At 49.3% G+C, this 18,133-nt stretch overlaps 1 protein-coding gene across 2 annotated transcripts in view; it reads right to left on the bottom strand.

Moving 5' to 3' along the window:
* Positions 1-18,133, bottom strand: part of LOC140393704 (solute carrier family 41 member 1-like) — a 77,981-nt gene that overhangs the window by 28,585 nt on the left and 31,263 nt on the right. For both annotated transcript variants that reach the window (XM_072480003.1, XM_072480004.1), the window contains exon 3: positions 2,966-3,073. In XM_072480003.1, coding sequence (XP_072336104.1) covers positions 2,966-3,073 — 108 coding nt within the window. The remainder of the gene's footprint in view (positions 1-2,965; positions 3,074-18,133) is intronic.

The raw sequence follows: 18,133 nt of genomic DNA, 5'->3' as shown, positions 1-18,133 counted from the left end.
AGCTGTCAAGCGCACCAGTCAGTGACGGCCATGGCTGAGAGTTTCGACAGAACGTCGGCCTCGCTGGGACCCAGTACCAGGGTGACCTTGATGAGGTTCTACAGGACATGTCCCGCTCTCAGATGGGAATGGCTTAGGCGCTGCGGAGCTTGTCCCATTCGCGGGTGGGCATTGCCGAGGTGCTGCAGGGCATGTCCCAGTCACTGAGGAGCATTGCCAAGGATGTCATAGATCATAGAATTTACAGTGCAGAAGGAGGCCATTCGGCCCATCGAGTCTGTACCGGCTCTTGGAAAGAGCACCCTACCCAAGGTCAACACCTCCACCCTATCCCCACAACCCAGTAACCCCATCCAACACTAAGGGCAATTTTGGACACAAAATGTCGACAGGATGGTGCAGACCATGGGCAGCCAAGGCTGGTAGAGCCAGATGATGCAGGAGCAGCCGGGGCTCGAATCAGCTGCCCCTCCGCCCCCATGGTGAACCCCAGGGCCGTAAGGGCACCAACCAGATGGAGGGGGGCGCTGGGTGCCAACCTGGACCCGTGCCATGGAATGGCGACGTGGCCACCAGCTCCCCCACGTTCCACCCCTCTGATAAGGCCGTGTCTTGCACTCAGCATAGCTGTGCATGTGCCGCGACAAGTGAGCCGGGGCCTGATTGCCCCAGCGGACACCCACCAGGAGCATCGAAGGCTACCGGACGAGGTAAGCAGCTGGCTGCCTCCACCTCAAGATGTGCCTCCTGGGGACACACCTAGACGTAGCAGTAGAGCTAGGAAGGCAAAGCACATTGAGAATCACTGAGGGCAGAGTGAGGAATTGTCACACACAATAAACACCGTTGAGCACAACCAGTGCTACTGTCCCTTTCTTCTGCAATGCGGACTGACCTCCGAAACCTTGGCCCATCTCTCCAGGCATCTCCCCCTCCCCGGGCACATCGCGTACTGGGTGTGAGCGAGCACCCAGTAGATAGGCAAAGGTCAGACTATGGCACAGATTGAGGAGCACCAGCGCTCAGCTCTTTGCAGGTTATCACCACCCTGCCTTCGACAGTGCCGTCCCCGGTCCCAGCACCCTGGAGTGATGTGACACAGACCCTGGGAGGGTGGGAAATGAGGTTGGGGAAATTGATAGGATTGAAGGCCAACAAATCCCAGGGCCTGGTAATCTACATCCCAGAGTGTTTAAGGAAGTGGTCCTGGAAATAGTGAATGCATTGGTGGTCATTTTCCCAAATTCTACAGATTCTGGAACAGTTCCTACAAATTGGAGGGTAGCTAATGCAACCCCACTATTGAGGTGGAGATAAAACATGGGATTATAGACCAGTCAGCTGGACGTCAGTAGCGGGGAAAACTTTGGAGTCGATTGCAAAAGATTTAACGGCAGACCACTTGCAAAACAGTGACAGGATCCGACAGAGGACCAATGAAAGGAAAATCGTGCCCGCCAAATCTGCTGGAATTCTTTGAGGATGTAACTGGTAGAGTTGACGAGAGAAGCCAGTGAATGTGGTTTATTTGGACTTTCAGAAGGCTTTCGACAAAGTTCCACATATTAGTGAGTAAAATCAGTGTGTAAAATCAAAGCGAATGGGGTTCAGGGTAGTGTATCGAGATGGATTGAAAACTGTTGGGGGATAGGAAACGAAGAGCAGGAATAAACGGGTCGGCAGTGACCAGCAGGGTGCCACAGGGGCCAGTGCTTGGACTCCAGCTATTCACAATATATATTAATGGATTTAGAGGATGGAACTAAATGTAATAACTCCAGGTTTGCTGATGGCACAAAGATGGGTGGAGGGTGAGCTGTAAGGAGATTTTCATCAATTGAATTTTAAAATTCACCAGTTGCCTTGGTGGGATTTGAACCAATTTCCCAGGGCATTGGCCTGGGCCTCTGGATTGCTAGCCCAGTGACATTCCCACGATGCCACCATGCATTCCTGATCGGCTGTGCCCCTTTGAAGAAGGATTACTTTGCTTTGGTTTTGGGTCGATGTCACTGAGGCAACCAATACGACGTTTCCTGATTCATTATTTCAGAAAAAGGCAGAAAACATATTTGGCAAGTGGTGAATCCAGATTCTAAACACAAGTTTGGAGCTGTCCTGTACTCTCCATTACATTTGAATGATAAGCTTGATCTTCATTTTAGTCAGGATGAGAGAGAGAGGGAGAGAGGGAGAGAGAGAGGGAGAGAGAGAGGGAGAGAGAGGAGAGCGAGAAGGAGAGCGAGAAGGAGAGCGAGAAGGAGAGCGAGAAGGAGAGCGAGAAGGAGAGCGAGAAGGAGAGAGGGAGAGAGAGAGGGAGGGAGAGAGAGAGGGAGAGAGAGAGAGAGGTAGGGAGAGAGAGGTAGGGAGAGAGAGAGACATGAAAATAACTTCAAATTATCAAGAACATGGGCAGCACGGTAGCACAGTGGTTAGCACAGTTGCGTCACAGTTCCAGGGTCCCAGTTCGATTCCCGGCTTGGATCACTGTCTGTGCGGAGTCTGCACGTTCTCCCCGCGTGTGCGTGGGTTTCCTCCGGGTGCTCCCGTTTCCTTCCACAGTCCAAAGATGTGCAGGTTAGGCAGATAGGCCATGATAAATTGCCCTTAGTGTCCAAAAAGATTAGGTGGGGTTACTGGGATGGGGTGGAGGCGTGGGCCTAGGTAGGGTGTTCTTTCCAAGAGCCAGTGCAGACTCGATGGGCTGAATGGCCTCCTTCTGCACTGTAAATTCTATAATTCTAGGAGCTTGCCACCTTAACCCAGATTTGCATTACTAAACTCCCCATCCCCACTTCAGTAAGAAGAATCTGACTAAAAAGTGTGAACAGGTAAAACTTCAAATCAAAATATATTGATTTGTATAGCCACTGAACGACACCTGCACCCTCCCCCAGAAGGTTGAAGCTGTGCACCTCGCTGAAAACCAACGAGAACAGGTTGCTTTTAATGTCAGTGTACTCACTGCGGTTGAGAGTCTGGAGGCGAGGGTCATTTCCAAGTTGCCCTTCAGACCCAGCAAAGCAGGGACGAGAATGAAAACCTCCGTCACCTCTTTAAACACATTCCAGTGCTGCAGGAGAAAAGAAAAGAATAAACACACGTGTGGCAGGATGTCATCAAAAGAGTCAGCAAACATCAATGTTGATAACATGGTAACCTCGCCCAAGGACCAGCTTAAGCTATTCTGTCAGACTACACCGATAATACAACTCGGAAATGGGTCATTCAGCCTGAAGTGTCCATTCCAGCATCTACAGTCCACCCAAACCTCCTCTCATCTTTCCCCAACCCCAACCATCAGTATCACCCTCTATTTCCTGCTCCTTCATATGATTAACTGGCATCTCCTCAACTGCACGTGTACTAATGGCCCCAACCACTCCCCGTGGCAGTGGGTTCCACACACTCTCAGGGTAAAGAACTTTCTTTGCAATGCCCTGGTTGGCTTCTTGGTGACCTATGTAATATTGATGACCTCTAGTTTTGCTCTCCCCCCCCACCCCCACCCCCACCACTTTGTCAGACACCCATCATTGTGACATTACCTCTTCTAAATCAGGAGACAATAGCAACTGATACAAAACGCTGCTTAGGCACTCCTCAATAACTCCAACTGATTTGACCATTGAACAATATTTGCTATGAATGGGAATCGCTCAAACAAAAAAAAATGTTTGTTGCAATAAGTACAATTTTAGGGTCATTCTGGATGAATGCGCAGAGCACAGGTGGGCCAAATGGCCCCTTCATTGACTACGGTCATTTCTGTTATACTCCCTCATCCAAATTGTGTCATAGAATCATAGAATTTACAGTGCAGAAATTCGGCCCATCGAGTCTGCACCGGCCCTTGGAAGGAGTACCCTACTTAAGCCCACACGTTCACCCTATCCCCATAACCCAGTAACCCCACCTAACCTTTTTGGTCACGAAGGGCAATTCAGCATGGCCAATCCACAATTCAGACCCTGGAGCTCTGAAGCAACAATGCAAAGCACTGTCTACCATGCTACCCAGCTGTGTCTTAGTTGGGAGCACTGTCGCCTCAAAGTCGCAAGATCCCGGGTCCAATTCCCACTCCAGGAACTGAACACCAAAATCAAAGCTGGCACCAGAGCAACCTTGTACTGGAATAGATATCAAACAGAGGTCCTATCTGCTTGCTCAGGTGGGTATAGAAGATCCCATGGCACTATTTCCAAGGGGAGTTACCCCTGGAGTCCTGGCCAATATTCATCCCTCAATCAAAATTGCAAAAAGATTATCTGGTCATGATCATGTTGCTCTTTGTGGGAGTTTGTCGCACACAAACGAGCTGTGGCAATGTCTGAAAGTTAAATACATTAAAAAAAAGCTGACTTTCTTCCCCTCACCAACCTCTTTGATCTGACTGTAAGTCTGGGAAACTCCTTACAGATGTTCTCACCCCACCGCCAACATTTAATTGAAACGCAGCAGCAACCCTCAGAGCTTCTGCCACGCTTCCTGCAAAGGAACAATGGCGTATCCCAATCAGCTCCAAAGGCTCTCCTGGCCTATCTAGCAGCATCATCTCCATTTCTTTCAAAATTGCAATCCTGATCCGAAGAAAGAAAGTAGCCCTCACCATGGCCAACCCGATAGGACCCGAAGCGCCCTATCCGAAAACCGACAAGATCTGAAATCCAGCACAGCCGCATTCCTGAGGTTGCTGGTTTTGCGACACTGAACTTGTAAAACTAGCCCGAGTTAATAATCAATTGTGGCATCTGCACTTACGAGGCAGTTTCACCACTGATACACTCCACACGGAAAGGCTTACAGGGAATTGGGAAGAAATCAATTATTTTTCACCGCCAGCTGGAAGTTGAACTAAAACATTTTTAAATAGCACTGACAAAATAATGGCAACCATTTTATAGGAGGCACAGTAGCACAAGTGGCTAGCACTGTGGGTTCACAGCACGAGGGTCCCAGGTTCGATTCCCCGCTGGGTCACTGTCTGTGCGGAGGCTGTACGTTCTCCCCGTGTCTGCGTGGGTTTCCTCTGGGTGCTCTGGTTTCCCCCCACAGTCCAAAGACGTGCAGGTTAGGTGGATTGGCCATGCTAAATTGCCCTTAGTGTCCAAAAAAGGTTAGTAGGGTTTATTGGGGTATGGGGATAGGGTGGAAGTGAGGGCTAAAGTGGGTCGGCGCAAACTCGATGGGCCGAATGGCCTCCTTCTGCATTGTATGTTCTATGTTGTTCTAAGAGCCAATAGAATAGGGGAGATGTAAAATACATCACCGATTGTGTCTGTGTCAGTAGCTTTGAAGAATCCTGGCTGAAGGATAGGCTGCTAATTAATGCAGTTCATCATGATTTTCGCAATTCCCCCCAGCCAGTTCCAATTATATTAACTGCAATTTTTCAATGATCCTACTTATCAAATGATTGGCTGGATGGGAAAGCAGAGTTTGGGCCTTGGGCCTGCACAGAGGTAACCCCTCTCTCCGCTCCACCAGCTCCACATCGCCCCTTCTCTTCCCGTCCACATCAGCCCACTTGCAGGGCAGATGCCAGCAAATTCACTTGGGAAGGATGAGCTGTGCATGGTTCAGGAGGCTGGCACTAATTTCCCGGACAATGTGACTCAACACTAGCCCAAGAATCGGAAACGGGTTATTAAGCAAAACCGCACACGCACGTTCAAGTCCCCAGCCACCCACCACACACACTCTTTAGGTGGTGTTTGATTTTTGCCCAAATTTAAATTTGAGAAATTCTGATGAAGCCGTTAATGCGAGTGGCCATTCATTCATAGAATTTATAGTGCAGAAGGAGGCCATTCAGCCTATCGAATCTGCACAGGCCCTTGGAAGGAGCACTCCACCCAAGCCCATGCCTCCACCCTATCCCCATAACCCCATCTAATGTTTTTGGACACTAAGGGCAATTTATCATGGCCAATCCACCTAACCTGCACATCTTTGGACTGTGGGAGGAAACCGGAGCACCCGGAGGAAATCCACGTGCACACGGGGAGAACGTGCAGATTCCGCACAGACAGTGACCCAAGCCGGGACTCGAACCTGGGACCCTGGAGCTGTGAAGCAACCGTGCTAACCACTGTGCTACCGTGCTGCACTCAATATCATTCTCATCAAAATGGGGAGGGGGAAGAAAACTGATGCTCAAGATTTGACAGGCACTATTTCGAATGCTTCTGAGCTATCATAGAACATACAGTGTAGAAGGAGGCCATTCGGCCCATCAAGTCTGCACCGACCCACTTAAGCCCTCACTTCCACCCTATCCCCGTAACCCCTCCTAACCGTTTTGGACACTAATGGCAATTTATCATGGCCAATCCACCAATCCTGCACGTCTTTGGACTGTGGGAGGAAACCCACGCAGACACGGGGAGAACGTGCAGACTCCGCACAGACAGTGACCCAGCAGGGAATTGAACCTGGGACCCTGGCGCTGTGAAGCCACAGTGCTATCCACTTGTGCTACCATGCTGCATCATGGCAAAGAGTAGGACATTAGACCTACCCAGGTGACAGGATACAACTCAGCTCTTCTTAGGTCTTGAATTTTCAAAACCCGAAATTTGTAAACCCGAAATCCGACCACGATTTTGGTTTTGAAATAAGCGCACATTAATGGGGACGCAAGTCGGACTGTGAGTGATCCAGGAGGCCTTCTGTTAAAAATGCAAGGGGCCCAAAGAGACTAAAAGCTTGGGTAGTCCGAATGGCAATTACTCATCTACAGAGTGTCTTCAATCTTTTTCATCCTCCCCAGTGAAATCAAAGACTAAACTATTCTTACAGCAAGTTAAAGGTTTAGCCGTAGGTTTGGGATCATAGCTCAGTGAGCGGGTGTCCCACTAAAACTACAGAGTCGCCGATTAACAACCATTAAATTAATTAATAGTGGCTGGATTAGCACAGTGGGCTAAACAGCTGGCTTGTAATACAGAACAATGCCAGCAGCACGGTTCAATTCCCATACCGGCCTCCCCGAACAGGCGCCGGAAAGTGGCGACTCAAAGCTTTTCACAGTAACTTCATTGAAGCCTACTTGTGACAATAAGCGATTATTATTATTATTATTATTATTATTAATAACCATTCAATGGGCAAGTGGAGATCCTTCACCAAACAGTTAGATCTTCACCACATGCGTGAGCAATCTCAAATGCATATCTGCTTCAGGGTGAGGAGTAATAGTTCTCGAAAATGGAAAATAACAGAACATTTGAAAATAGGTTTTCTTTGCCGAAACAATTTCAATCCAGCGTTCATTCTGTTCGGGTCGCTCTCGGAGTCCACGATGAACCTTCTGTACACGGTAATCCTGTGGCCCAGGGTCTTTGGGATTCTCTTTCCCCAGACAGCTGTGGAGGCTGGGCCATTGAATATACTCGAGGCCGATTTAGATAGATTTTTGACCCACGAGGGAGTCAAGGGTGAACGGGGTGGTGGGTGCAAACAAGTGGAGTTGAGACTTCCGGGTGCGGCGATGACCAGCTGAGTCGCACGTTTCGGCAGCTCCCTGTGAAACGGACTTTTGGGCTCTTGATAGGAGCCCCAACGGCAATTTTGACAGCTAAAAACACTGTGCGGTAAACCAGAAGGGAATCCCCCCTGGATACGGATGGAAAAAGGAGGAGAGAGTGGCCAGATTGCAGTGGATCCTTTAGAACAGCGGCAAGGAAGGCAAGCAAAAACCAAGATGGCGTCGGAAGGTGGCAGTTTAACATGGGGTCCTGAACAACAAGAGTTCTTGAAATGCTGTGTGGAAGAGATCAAAAAGGAAATGAAGAAAGAGCTGTTGGCCTCGATACTACAGGCGATCGAAGGGCTAAAGGAGGAACAAAAGACCCAGGAGCGGGAGCTTCGGGTCGTGAAGGCAAAGGCAGCCGAGAATGAGGACGATATACAGGGCCTGGTGGTGAAGACGGAGACGCAGGAGGCACATCAGAAACGATGTGTGGAAAGGTTGGAGGCACTGGAAAACAACACAAGGAGGAACAACCTGAGGATTCTTGGTGTTCCTGAAGGTGTGGAGGGAGCGGACGTCGGGGCATATGTGAGCACGATGCTGCACTCGTTAATGGGAGCGGAGGCCCCGGCGGGTCCGTTGGAGGTGGAGGGAGCATACCGAGTGATGGCGCGAGGACCGAGAGCAGGAGAAATTCCCAGAGCCATAGTGGTGAGATTCCTCCGTTTTAAGGATAGAGAAATGGTCCTTAGATGGGCGAAGAAAACTCGGAGCAGTAAATGGGAGAACGCGGTGATCCGCGTTTATCAAGACTGGAGTGCGGAGGTGGCGAGAAGGAGGGCGAGCTTTAATCGGGCCAAGGCGGTGCTTCATAAAAAGAAGATAAAATTTGGAATGCTGCAACCGGCAAGACTGTGGGTCACATATCGAGGGAGGCACCACTACTTTGAGACGGCGGATGAAGCGTGGACTTTTATTGTGGAAGAAAAACTGGAATGAGCGGGTTATTAAAAAGAACGTCCGAACAAAGTGGTGGGGCGAATGTGGGGGGCAAAGAGGGGTTTTATGTACTAATCCTGCGAAGTGGTAACTTTTCTCTCTCCCACAGGTGGTGATGGGGGGAGGAGGGGAGGTGGAGGAGATGGGGCGTTGGCCATTGGGGGCGGGGCCAAGGGAGAAGCGCGGGCTTGGTTCCCGCGCTATGATAATCATGGCGGGAATAGAGAAGCAGGAAGGAGGGGGCGTCGCACGGTGCGAGCCGAAGTCACGGGGGGAAGCCGAGGTCAGCCAGAGTTTGCTGACTTCTGGGAGCAACATGGGGGGAGTAATTACGCTAGCGGGGGATCTAGCGGGGGGGGTGGGAGGGGGGAATTACTGGGTTGCTGCTGCTGGGGAGAGGGGGGAGCTGGTATGGGAGAGGATGGGCGGGGGGGGCACCGCCTGGGGGAGATACAGCTGCGTGGGAACCGGGTGAGGAGCTGGAAAAAGGTGATGGCTAATCGACAAGGGGGGGGGGGGGGGTAGGAAGCCCCCCAACTCGGCTGATCATGTGGAACGTGAGAGGGCTGAACGGGCCGATAAAGAGGGCACGGGTACTCGCACACCTTAAGAAACTTAAGGCAGATGTGGTTATGTTACAGGAAACGCACCTGAAACTGATAGACCAGGTTAGGCTATGCAAAGGATGGGTGGGGCAGGTGTTCCATACGGGACTAGATGCGAAAAACAGGGGGGTGGCTATATTAGTGGGGAAGCGGGTAATGTTCGAGGCAAAGACTATAGTGGCGGATAGCGGGGGCAGATACGTGATGGTGAGTGGCAAACTACAGGGGGAGACGGTGGTTTTGGTAAACGTATATGCCCCGAACTGGGATGATGCCAATTTTATGAGGCGGATGCTAGGACGCATTCCGGACCTAGAGATGGGAAAGCTGATAATGGGGGGAGATTTTAATACGGTGTTGGAACCAGGGCTGGATAGGTCGAAGTCCAGGACTGGAAGGAGGCCGGCAGCAGCCAAGGTACTTAAAGATTTTATGGAGCAGATGGGAGGTGTAGACCCGTGGAGATTTAGCAGACCTAGGAGTAAGGAGTTCTCGTTTTTCTCCTATGTCCATAAAGTCTACTCGCGAATAGACTTTTTTGTGCTGGGTAGGGCATTGATCCCGAAGGTGAGGGGAACGGAGTATATGGCTATAGCCATTTCGGATCACGCTCCACACTGGGTGGACTTGGAGATAGGGGAGGAAACAGGAGGGCGCCCACCCTGGAGAATGGACATGGGACTAATGGCAGATGAGGGTGTGTGTCTAAGGGTGAGGGGGTGCATTGAAAAGTACTTGGAACTCAATGATAATGGGGAGGTCCAGGTGGGAGTGGTCTGGGAGGCGTTGAAGGCGGTGGTTAGAGGGGAGCTGATATCAATAAGGGCACATAAAGGGAAGCAGGAGAGTAAGGAACGGGAGCGGTTGCTGCAAGAACTTTTGAGGGTGGACAGACAATATGCGGAAGCACCGGAGGAGGGACTGTACAGGGAAAGGCAAAGGCTACATGTAGAATTTGACTTGCTGACTACAGGCACTGCAGAGGCACAATGGAGGAAGGCACAGGGTGTACAGTACGAATATGGGGAGAAGGCGAGCAGGTTGCTGGCACACCAATTGAGGAAAAGGGGAGCAGCGAGGGAAATAGGGGGAGTGAGGGATGAGGAAGGAGAGATGGAGCGGGGAGCGGAGAGAGTGAATGGAGTGTTCAAGACATTTTATAAAAAATTATATGAAGCTCAACCCCCGGATGGGAGGGAGAGAATGATGGGCTTCTTGGATCGGCTGGAATTTCCCAAGGTGGAAGAGCAGGAAAGGGTGGGACTGGGAGCACAGATCGAGGTAGAAGAAGTGGTGAAAGGAATTAGGAGCATGCAGGCGGGAAAGGCCCCGGGACCGGATGGATTCCCAGTCGAATTCTATAGAAAATATGTGGACTTGCTCGCCCCGGTACTGACGAGGACCTTTAATGAGGCAAAGGAAAGGGGACAACTGCCCCCGACTATGTCTGAAGCAACGATATCGCTTCTCTTAAAGAAGGAAAAGGACCCGCTACAATGCGGGTCCTATAGACCTATTTCCCTCCTAAATGTAGATGCCAAGGTCCTGGCCAAGGTAATGGCAATGAGAATAGAGGAATGTGTCCCGGGGGTGGTCCACGAGGACCAAACTGGGTTTGTGAAGGGGAGACAGCTGAACACGAATATACGGAGGTTGTTAGGGGTAATGATGATGGCCCCACCAGAGGGAGAAACGGAGATAGTAGTGGCGATGGATGCCGAGAAAGCATTTGATAGAGTGGAGTGGGATTATTTGTGGGAGGTGTTGAGGAGATTTGGTTTTGGAGAGGGGTATGTTAGATGGGTGCAGCTGTTGTATAGGGCCCCAGTGGCGAGCGTGGATCACGAATGGACGGGGATCTGCATATTTTCGGCTCCATAGAGGGACAAGGCAGGGATGCCCTCTGTCCCCATTATTGTTTGCACTGGCGATTGAGCCCCTGGCGATAGCGTTGAGGGGTTCCAAGGAGTGGAGGGGAGTACTTAGGGGAGGAGAAGAGCACCGGGTATCTTTGTATGTGGACGATTTGCTACTATACGTGGCGGACCCGGCGGAGGGGATGCCAGAAATAATGCGGATACTTGGGGAGTTTGGGGATTTTTCAGGTTATAAATTGAACATGGGGAAAAGTGAGTTGTTTGTGGTGCATCCAGGGGAGCAGAGTAGAGAAATAGAGGACCTACCGTTGAGGAAGGTAACAAGGGACTTTCGTTACCTGGGGATCCAGATAGCTAAGAATTGGGGCACATTGCATAGGTTAAATTTAACGCGGTTGGTGGAACAGATGGAGGAGGATTTCAAGAGATGGGATATGGTATCCCTGTCAATGGCAGGGAGGGTGCAGGCGGTTAAGATGGTGGTCCTCCCGAGATTCCTCTTTGTGTTTCAGTGCCTCCCGGTGGTGATCACGAAGGCTTTTTTTAAAAAAGGATTGAAAAGAGAATCATGGGTTTTGTGTGGGCCGGGAAGACCCCGAGAGTGAGGAAGGGATTCTTACAGCGTAGCAGGGATAGGGGGGGGCTGGCACTACCGAGCCTAAGTGAGTATTATTGGGCCGCTAATATTTCAATGGTGAGTAAGTGGATGGGAGAGGGGGAGGGAGCGGCGTGGAAGAGATTAGAGAGGGCGTCCTGTAGGGGGACTAGCCTACAGGCTATGGTGACAGCCCCATTGCCGTTCTCACCGAGGAACTACACCACAAGCCCGGTGGTGGTGGCTACACTGAAGATTTGGGGACAGTGGAGACGGCATAGGGGAAAGACTGGAGCCTTGGGGGGGTCCCCGATAAGAAACAACCATAGGTTTCCCCCGGGGGGAATGGATGGGGGATATGGAATGTGGCAAAGAGCAGGAATAACGCAACTGAAAGATCTGTTTGTGGATGGGAAGTTCGCGAGTCTGGGAGCGCTGACCGAGAAATATGGGTTGCCCCAAGGGAATGCATTCAGGTATATGCAACTGAGGGCTTTTGCGAGGCAACAGGTGAGGGAATTCCCGCAGCTCCCGACACGAGAGGTGCAGGACAGAGTGATCTCAAAGACATGGGTGGGGGATGGTAAGGTGTCAGATATATATAGGGAAATGAGGGACGAAGGGGAGACTATGGTAGATGAACTAAAAGGGAAATGGGAAGAAGAGCTGGGGGAGGAGATCGAGGAGGGGCTGTGGGCAGATGCCCTAAGCAGGGTAAACTCGTCGTCCTCGTGTGCCAGGCTAAGCCTGATTCAGTTTAAGGTATTACACAGGGCACATATGACTGGAGCACGGCTCAGTAAATTTTTTGGGGTGGAGGATAGGTGTGCGAGGTGCTCGAGAAGCCCAGCGAATCATACCCATATGTTTTGGTCATGCCCGGCACTACAGGGGTTTTGGATGGGGGTGACAAAGGTGCTTTCAAAAGTAGTAGGAGTCCGGGTCGAACCAAGCTGGGGGTTGGCTATATTTGGGGTTGCACAAGAGCCGGGAGTGCAGGAGCGAGAGAGGCCGATGTTTTGGCCTTTGCGTCCCTAGTAGCCCGGCGCAGGATATTGCTAATGTGGAAAGAAGCCAAGCCCCCGGGGGTGGAGACCTGGATAAATGACATGGCGGGGTTTATAAAGCTAGAGCGGATTAAGTTCGTCCAAAGGGGGTCGGCTCAAGGGTTCACCAGGCGGTGGCAACCGTTCGTCGAATACCTCGCAGAAAGATAGACGGAATGGGAAAAAGAAGGCAGCAGCAGCAGCCCAGGATCGGGGGGGGGGGGGGGGGGGGGGGGGGGGGGGGAGAAAGGAAGGAGGAGGAGGAACCAGAAGGACTCTCAGGGTTGTTAATATATACTGTATAGTATGTATAGGTCGTTGCTACAGATAATTATATATTGGACCGTTAAATTATATTTTTGGAGAGTGTTACTTGTGACAAGGCAGTTGCCAATTAGGGCTAGTTTTCATTTTTGTTATTTATTATTTATTCTTTTTTTTTTTTTTGTTTTTTGTTTATAAAATAGGTCATTGTTATTTGTGTTGTTATAATATTGTGTAAAGGATGCACAATGTACTGTGTTGGTTGACCAAAAATTTTCAATAAAATATTTAATAAAAAAAAACAAGTGGAGTTGAGGCTTCAATTAGATCAACAGTGATCTTATCAAGTGACGGGGCAGGCACAAAGGGCAGAGTGGGCTACACTCGCTCCCAGGTCTGATGTTCCCACTCCCTATGCACTGAAATGTTCAAGAGAGCGAAACAACAAACGATGCATCCGAGAACACAAAGAGCTTCCACCAGTACTGAGAATGCGGAATTCAGTTTCTTTGTATCTTTAAAGTCATTTTTCTGGATAAGCAGGGTAAAACTGGATGGTTTGGAATGTCAGCCTGCATCTGCGCAACAGGAAGGCGACCATACAGAGCAGGGTATCCTATTTAAAGGATAAACTTGAACGCAAGTAATCCGACAGCTGTTTGGAAAGATCCATACCGGGCATCCACGTGCGTCTCATTACACTCCACTGGCTATAAATCAAACGTAGCCAAGAAGGTTTAGTGTTACCGAGCCTTCAGTTAAAGGGAGGTTCATCTGCACAACAAATAAAACTGCAGAAGGCATGTTTTAATGTTTATCGATGTGTGCACACACACATACAAAGACACACACACATACATATACGGACTGGCACTGACTGCTCATTCCAACTCCACTTAAGGACATCTAAAATAGTGGTCTTTGTGCAGAGCAAGAGGTGAAAATCAAGGCCACTCGTATGTAGCGTCAATTAATACTGAAATGTAGCTACAAGAGCTGTGCCATCAGTGGTCACCAAGTTGATAAATAGGAACAGAACGTAGCCCCTCCAGCCTGCACGATTTATTTTTAAAAATCCATTGCGAAGTGATAGCCAACATCAGTTCATTGTTATTCTTCAGTGTCCTTCACGCCTCTGATCAGTGGCCTACCCCCCTCCAAGGTATCTGCACTCAGTATTTTTTTAAAAATTCATTTTTACAGGATGTGGGCGAGCATTTATTGGTTGGGCCAGCATTTATTGCCCATCCCTAGTTGCCCTTCAGAAGGGGGTGGTGAGCTGCCTTCTTGAACCGCTGCAGTCCTTGAGATGTAGGTACACCCACCGTGCTGTTAGGGAGGGATTTCCAGGAAGTTGCCCCATTCCAATTCGAGACTCCTGACCATCTCCGATTTTAATCATTCCGCCACCTTCAGTTGCCGAGACCCCAAGGTCTGAAACTCCCCCACTCCATCCCTCCGCCTCTCTGTCTTGCTTTGCTTCTTAAGACACCCCTTAAAAAAATTATCTCTTTGAACAGATTTTGGACATCACCATTATCCCCTTAAATGACCACTTGTGATATTTTGTTTCATAAATATTATCAATAACAATCTTTATTAGTGTCACATGTAGGCTTACATTAACACTGCAATGAAGTTACTGTGAAAATCCCCTAGTCGCCACATTCTGCCACCTGTTCAGATACGCGGAGGGAGAATTCAGAATGTTGAATTCACCAAACAAGCACGTCTTTCGGGACTCCCAGCAACCGGAGGAAACCCACGCAGATATGGGGAGTACATGCAGACTCCGCACAGACAGTGTCCCAAGCCGGGAATCGAACCCAGGTCCCTGGTGCTGTGAAGCACAGTGCTAACTACTGTGCTACCCCAAAGGAAGCTGGTTGTGGTGGTAGGAGGCCAGTGATCGTAGTTCCAGGACATCACTGCAGGAGGTCCTCAGGTTAGTATCCTCGGCCAAACCATCTTCGGCTGATTATCAATGACCTTCCTTCCATCACAAGGTCAGAAGTGGGGATGCTCGTGGATGACTGCATGTGTTCAGCACCATTCACAACTCTTTAGACACTAACGCAGTCTGTGCCCAAATGCAGGAAGAGATGGACAAATCGCATCCAGGTGCCAGACAATGACCATCTCAACAAGCGAGAATCTAACCATTGCCCCATGACATTCCCAGGCATTTCCATCGCCGAATCCCCCGCTAACAACACCCTGGGTTGGGGGGGGGTGGGGGGGGGATTCTGGAACTCCTGGAACTCCCTTCCTAAAAGCATGGTGGGTGTACTTACACCTTGGGGACTGCAGTCAGTCAAGAAGGCAGCTCACCACCACCTTCTGAATGGTCAATAAATACTGGCCCAGCCAGCGAGGCCCACATACCGTAAATTAATTAGAAAAAAGACAAGACCAGATATGAATCATTAAAGTCCTTACTTGCACAGCAACAAGTGATCATATTGAGTAACCATTTAGTCCAACTAACTTCAGTTCTCAATTCCTTGTAACAGAAAAAGCTAAATTCTGTACCCTGAACCGTCCAGTGAGCATTCAGTTCCATGACACTCTAGTACTCTGGCTTGGTGCGCTGTGGGAGATTAACGGCCTACAGGAAGGAAGGTTCCATCTGAATACAGCAATAGCAGCAATGCAAAAACATCAGGAACATTAGAAGGCTGGGAAGGGGAAAACAAAAATCATAAAAAGGCTACTTTTCTTTTCACATGAAAAATAAAACCAGGGCCCCTGAGGAGCAGAATATGAATTGGCGCCACTCGTGTCCCGAGGGTTTGAGCAGCACAGAGTTTGTAAATTATTCAATACCCAAAAAGTGATTTCTGTATCTGGCAGGTCTGGAGTCAATATTGGTTCTGTCGTACCTTTGGGACTGCTGCTCAATTAATACTAGAACTGGAGTTGTAAGAATCCTCTTCCCACGCTGGGAGAAAATAAAGATATATTTCAAACACATGGGATGACGCACCCAAGTCCCACCTGGCCCCTCAGATGAATGCAAGCAGCATGACATAGAATCATAGAATTTACAGTGCAGAAGGAGGCCATTCGGCCCATCAGGTCTGCACCGGCTCTTTGAAAGAGCACCCCTACCCAAGACCACACCTCCACCCTATCCCCATAACCCAGTAACCCCATCCCAACACTAAGGGCAATTTTGGAAGGGCAACTTAGCATGGCCAATCCACCTAACCTGCACATCTTTGGATTGTGGGAGGAAACCGGAGCTGCCGGAGGAAACCCACGCACACACGGGGAGAACGTGCAGACTCCGCACAGACAGTCACCCAAGCTGGGAATCGAACCTGGGACCCTGGAGCTGTGAAGCAATTGTGCTAACCACAATGCTACCGTGCTGGTTGAGAGAAGTAAACACGGAGCGCTCCCGGAGTCGTGATCAACATAAGAGTCAAACAACACCAGCTGGAGGATAAGTGCTATGGGATCTTACTGTACACATAAGCCGTAGCCTAAAAACTCGCGGCTACGCTGTTCTTTTGTGGTTATTCCAGTAACGCTCAATTGCCACCCATCAGCAAATACTATTTTTTTGTGGTACTCAAATTTCAGAGCATTAACTGGGCCACGTTGTCATATTCACATTGCTCACCTCATGGAAACATGAGTATCAAAACTTTCATGGGGTGGTTAAAAAAATCATTGAATTGTTACAGCACAGGAGTGTTATCAGTCAGCAGAATCCCCCTAGGTCTCCCCCAGATTGAGCCTCTGCATTTACCACCCTTCAACCATATATTCACAGTGACTACTTGGCTCGAAATCACTTTGGGCAGTGCTGTAAGGCACCATAATAATAATAATCTTTATTATTGTCACAAGTAGGCTTACATTCACACTGCAATGAAGTTACTGTGAAAATCCCCTCGTCGCCACATTCCGGTGCCCATTCGGGTACACGAGGGAGAATTCAGAATGTCCGATTCATCTAAGAGCACGTCTTTTGGGACTTGTGGGAGGAAACCCACGCAGACATGGGGAGAACGTGCAGACTCCGCACAGACAGTGATCCAAACCGGAAATCGAACCCAGGTCCCTGCCGCTGTGAAGCAACGGTGCAAACCACTGTGCCGCCCATACACAATTGCAAGTCCTTCCATCTATTCATATTTCGAATGCATCAGGAAAACTTCAGTGTGAAGATTTTACAAATGCACGTTAAAGTGTGTAGTCACTTCCCAAGGCTCACAGGAAGTCAATCACCTTCGCTAGACTTACTGCTCAAGTAACAAAATAGTTATCACCTCTACTGGATATAAAAACTATTTAATTTTACTTTTAGAAGAGTAAACAGTTTCCCAGTGTGCTGTACATTGCTACACATTCTGATCAAAGACGGCCTGGGAGGGTAGGGGAGGCGGAGGTGGCAAAAGAGGATAATTTGGTCAGCATATGCATCGACTTGCCAAAACGTATTTTGTATGTTATGGGCTGGATCTCAAGCTCACAAAACGTATTCATGCTTGGAAACATTGTTCATCGTTGGATTTCAAACTGATAACCAAATTCTAGTCAAACCTGCTTCACATTTCTTGTTCTAAAGCAGGAAAATAAATTCGACCTGGCCTAGTTCCACTGTGCCCCAGTGGATGAATGCAACTCATGGTGTGTGGGATGGAATTATACCAACGATGGATCGTTTTGTACTAGTAATCAGTGCGGGGCTATAGCTGGACAGTGTTCTCGCGTCGGAGGAAGGGAGAGGAACAGGGAAAAGTAAATAGCTAGATCTCTCGTTCATGACCACTCTAGGAAGGTGCAGGTGTGTGGCGTTCTTAGCCAGCATCTGACTACACACAGGCTCAGCCTCAAATGCAATAACACTGATGAAATCTGCTCTAGATTGGAGCAGATAAATCGAGGCTGGCATTTAATGGTGCCTTACTGATGGGAGGGTTACATTGCCTCACAGATGAAACATTCAATGGAGACCCTGATTGAGAAGGTAGCACAAAACGGTCCAATGAGACTGAAGAGGAGTTGGGGAGTTCTACCCGGTGTCCTGGCCAGCATCTACGCCTTAAATCAACAAGCAGGTTATCTGGTCATTCTCCACTGCTGTTTATGGGCCTTGCTGTGTGTAGATTAGCTGCTGTAAGGAAGTACATTTTGAAGGAACATTACTGGTTGCAAAGTGCATTGGGAGCTTCAGAGGTCGTGAAGGCCTCAATACGAATTCAAATCCCTTTGTTCCTTCAGGTTCACATTTATAAAATGGCCATTCGGGACAAGTTGAG

The sequence above is a fragment of the Scyliorhinus torazame genome, chromosome 17 (genome assembly GCF_047496885.1).
Source record: "Scyliorhinus torazame isolate Kashiwa2021f chromosome 17, sScyTor2.1, whole genome shotgun sequence".
Lineage (NCBI taxonomy): Eukaryota > Metazoa > Chordata > Chondrichthyes > Carcharhiniformes > Scyliorhinidae > Scyliorhinus > Scyliorhinus torazame.
The sequence above is the reverse complement of the archived record's forward strand: the minus strand, read 5'-3'. Positions and strand labels throughout refer to the sequence as shown.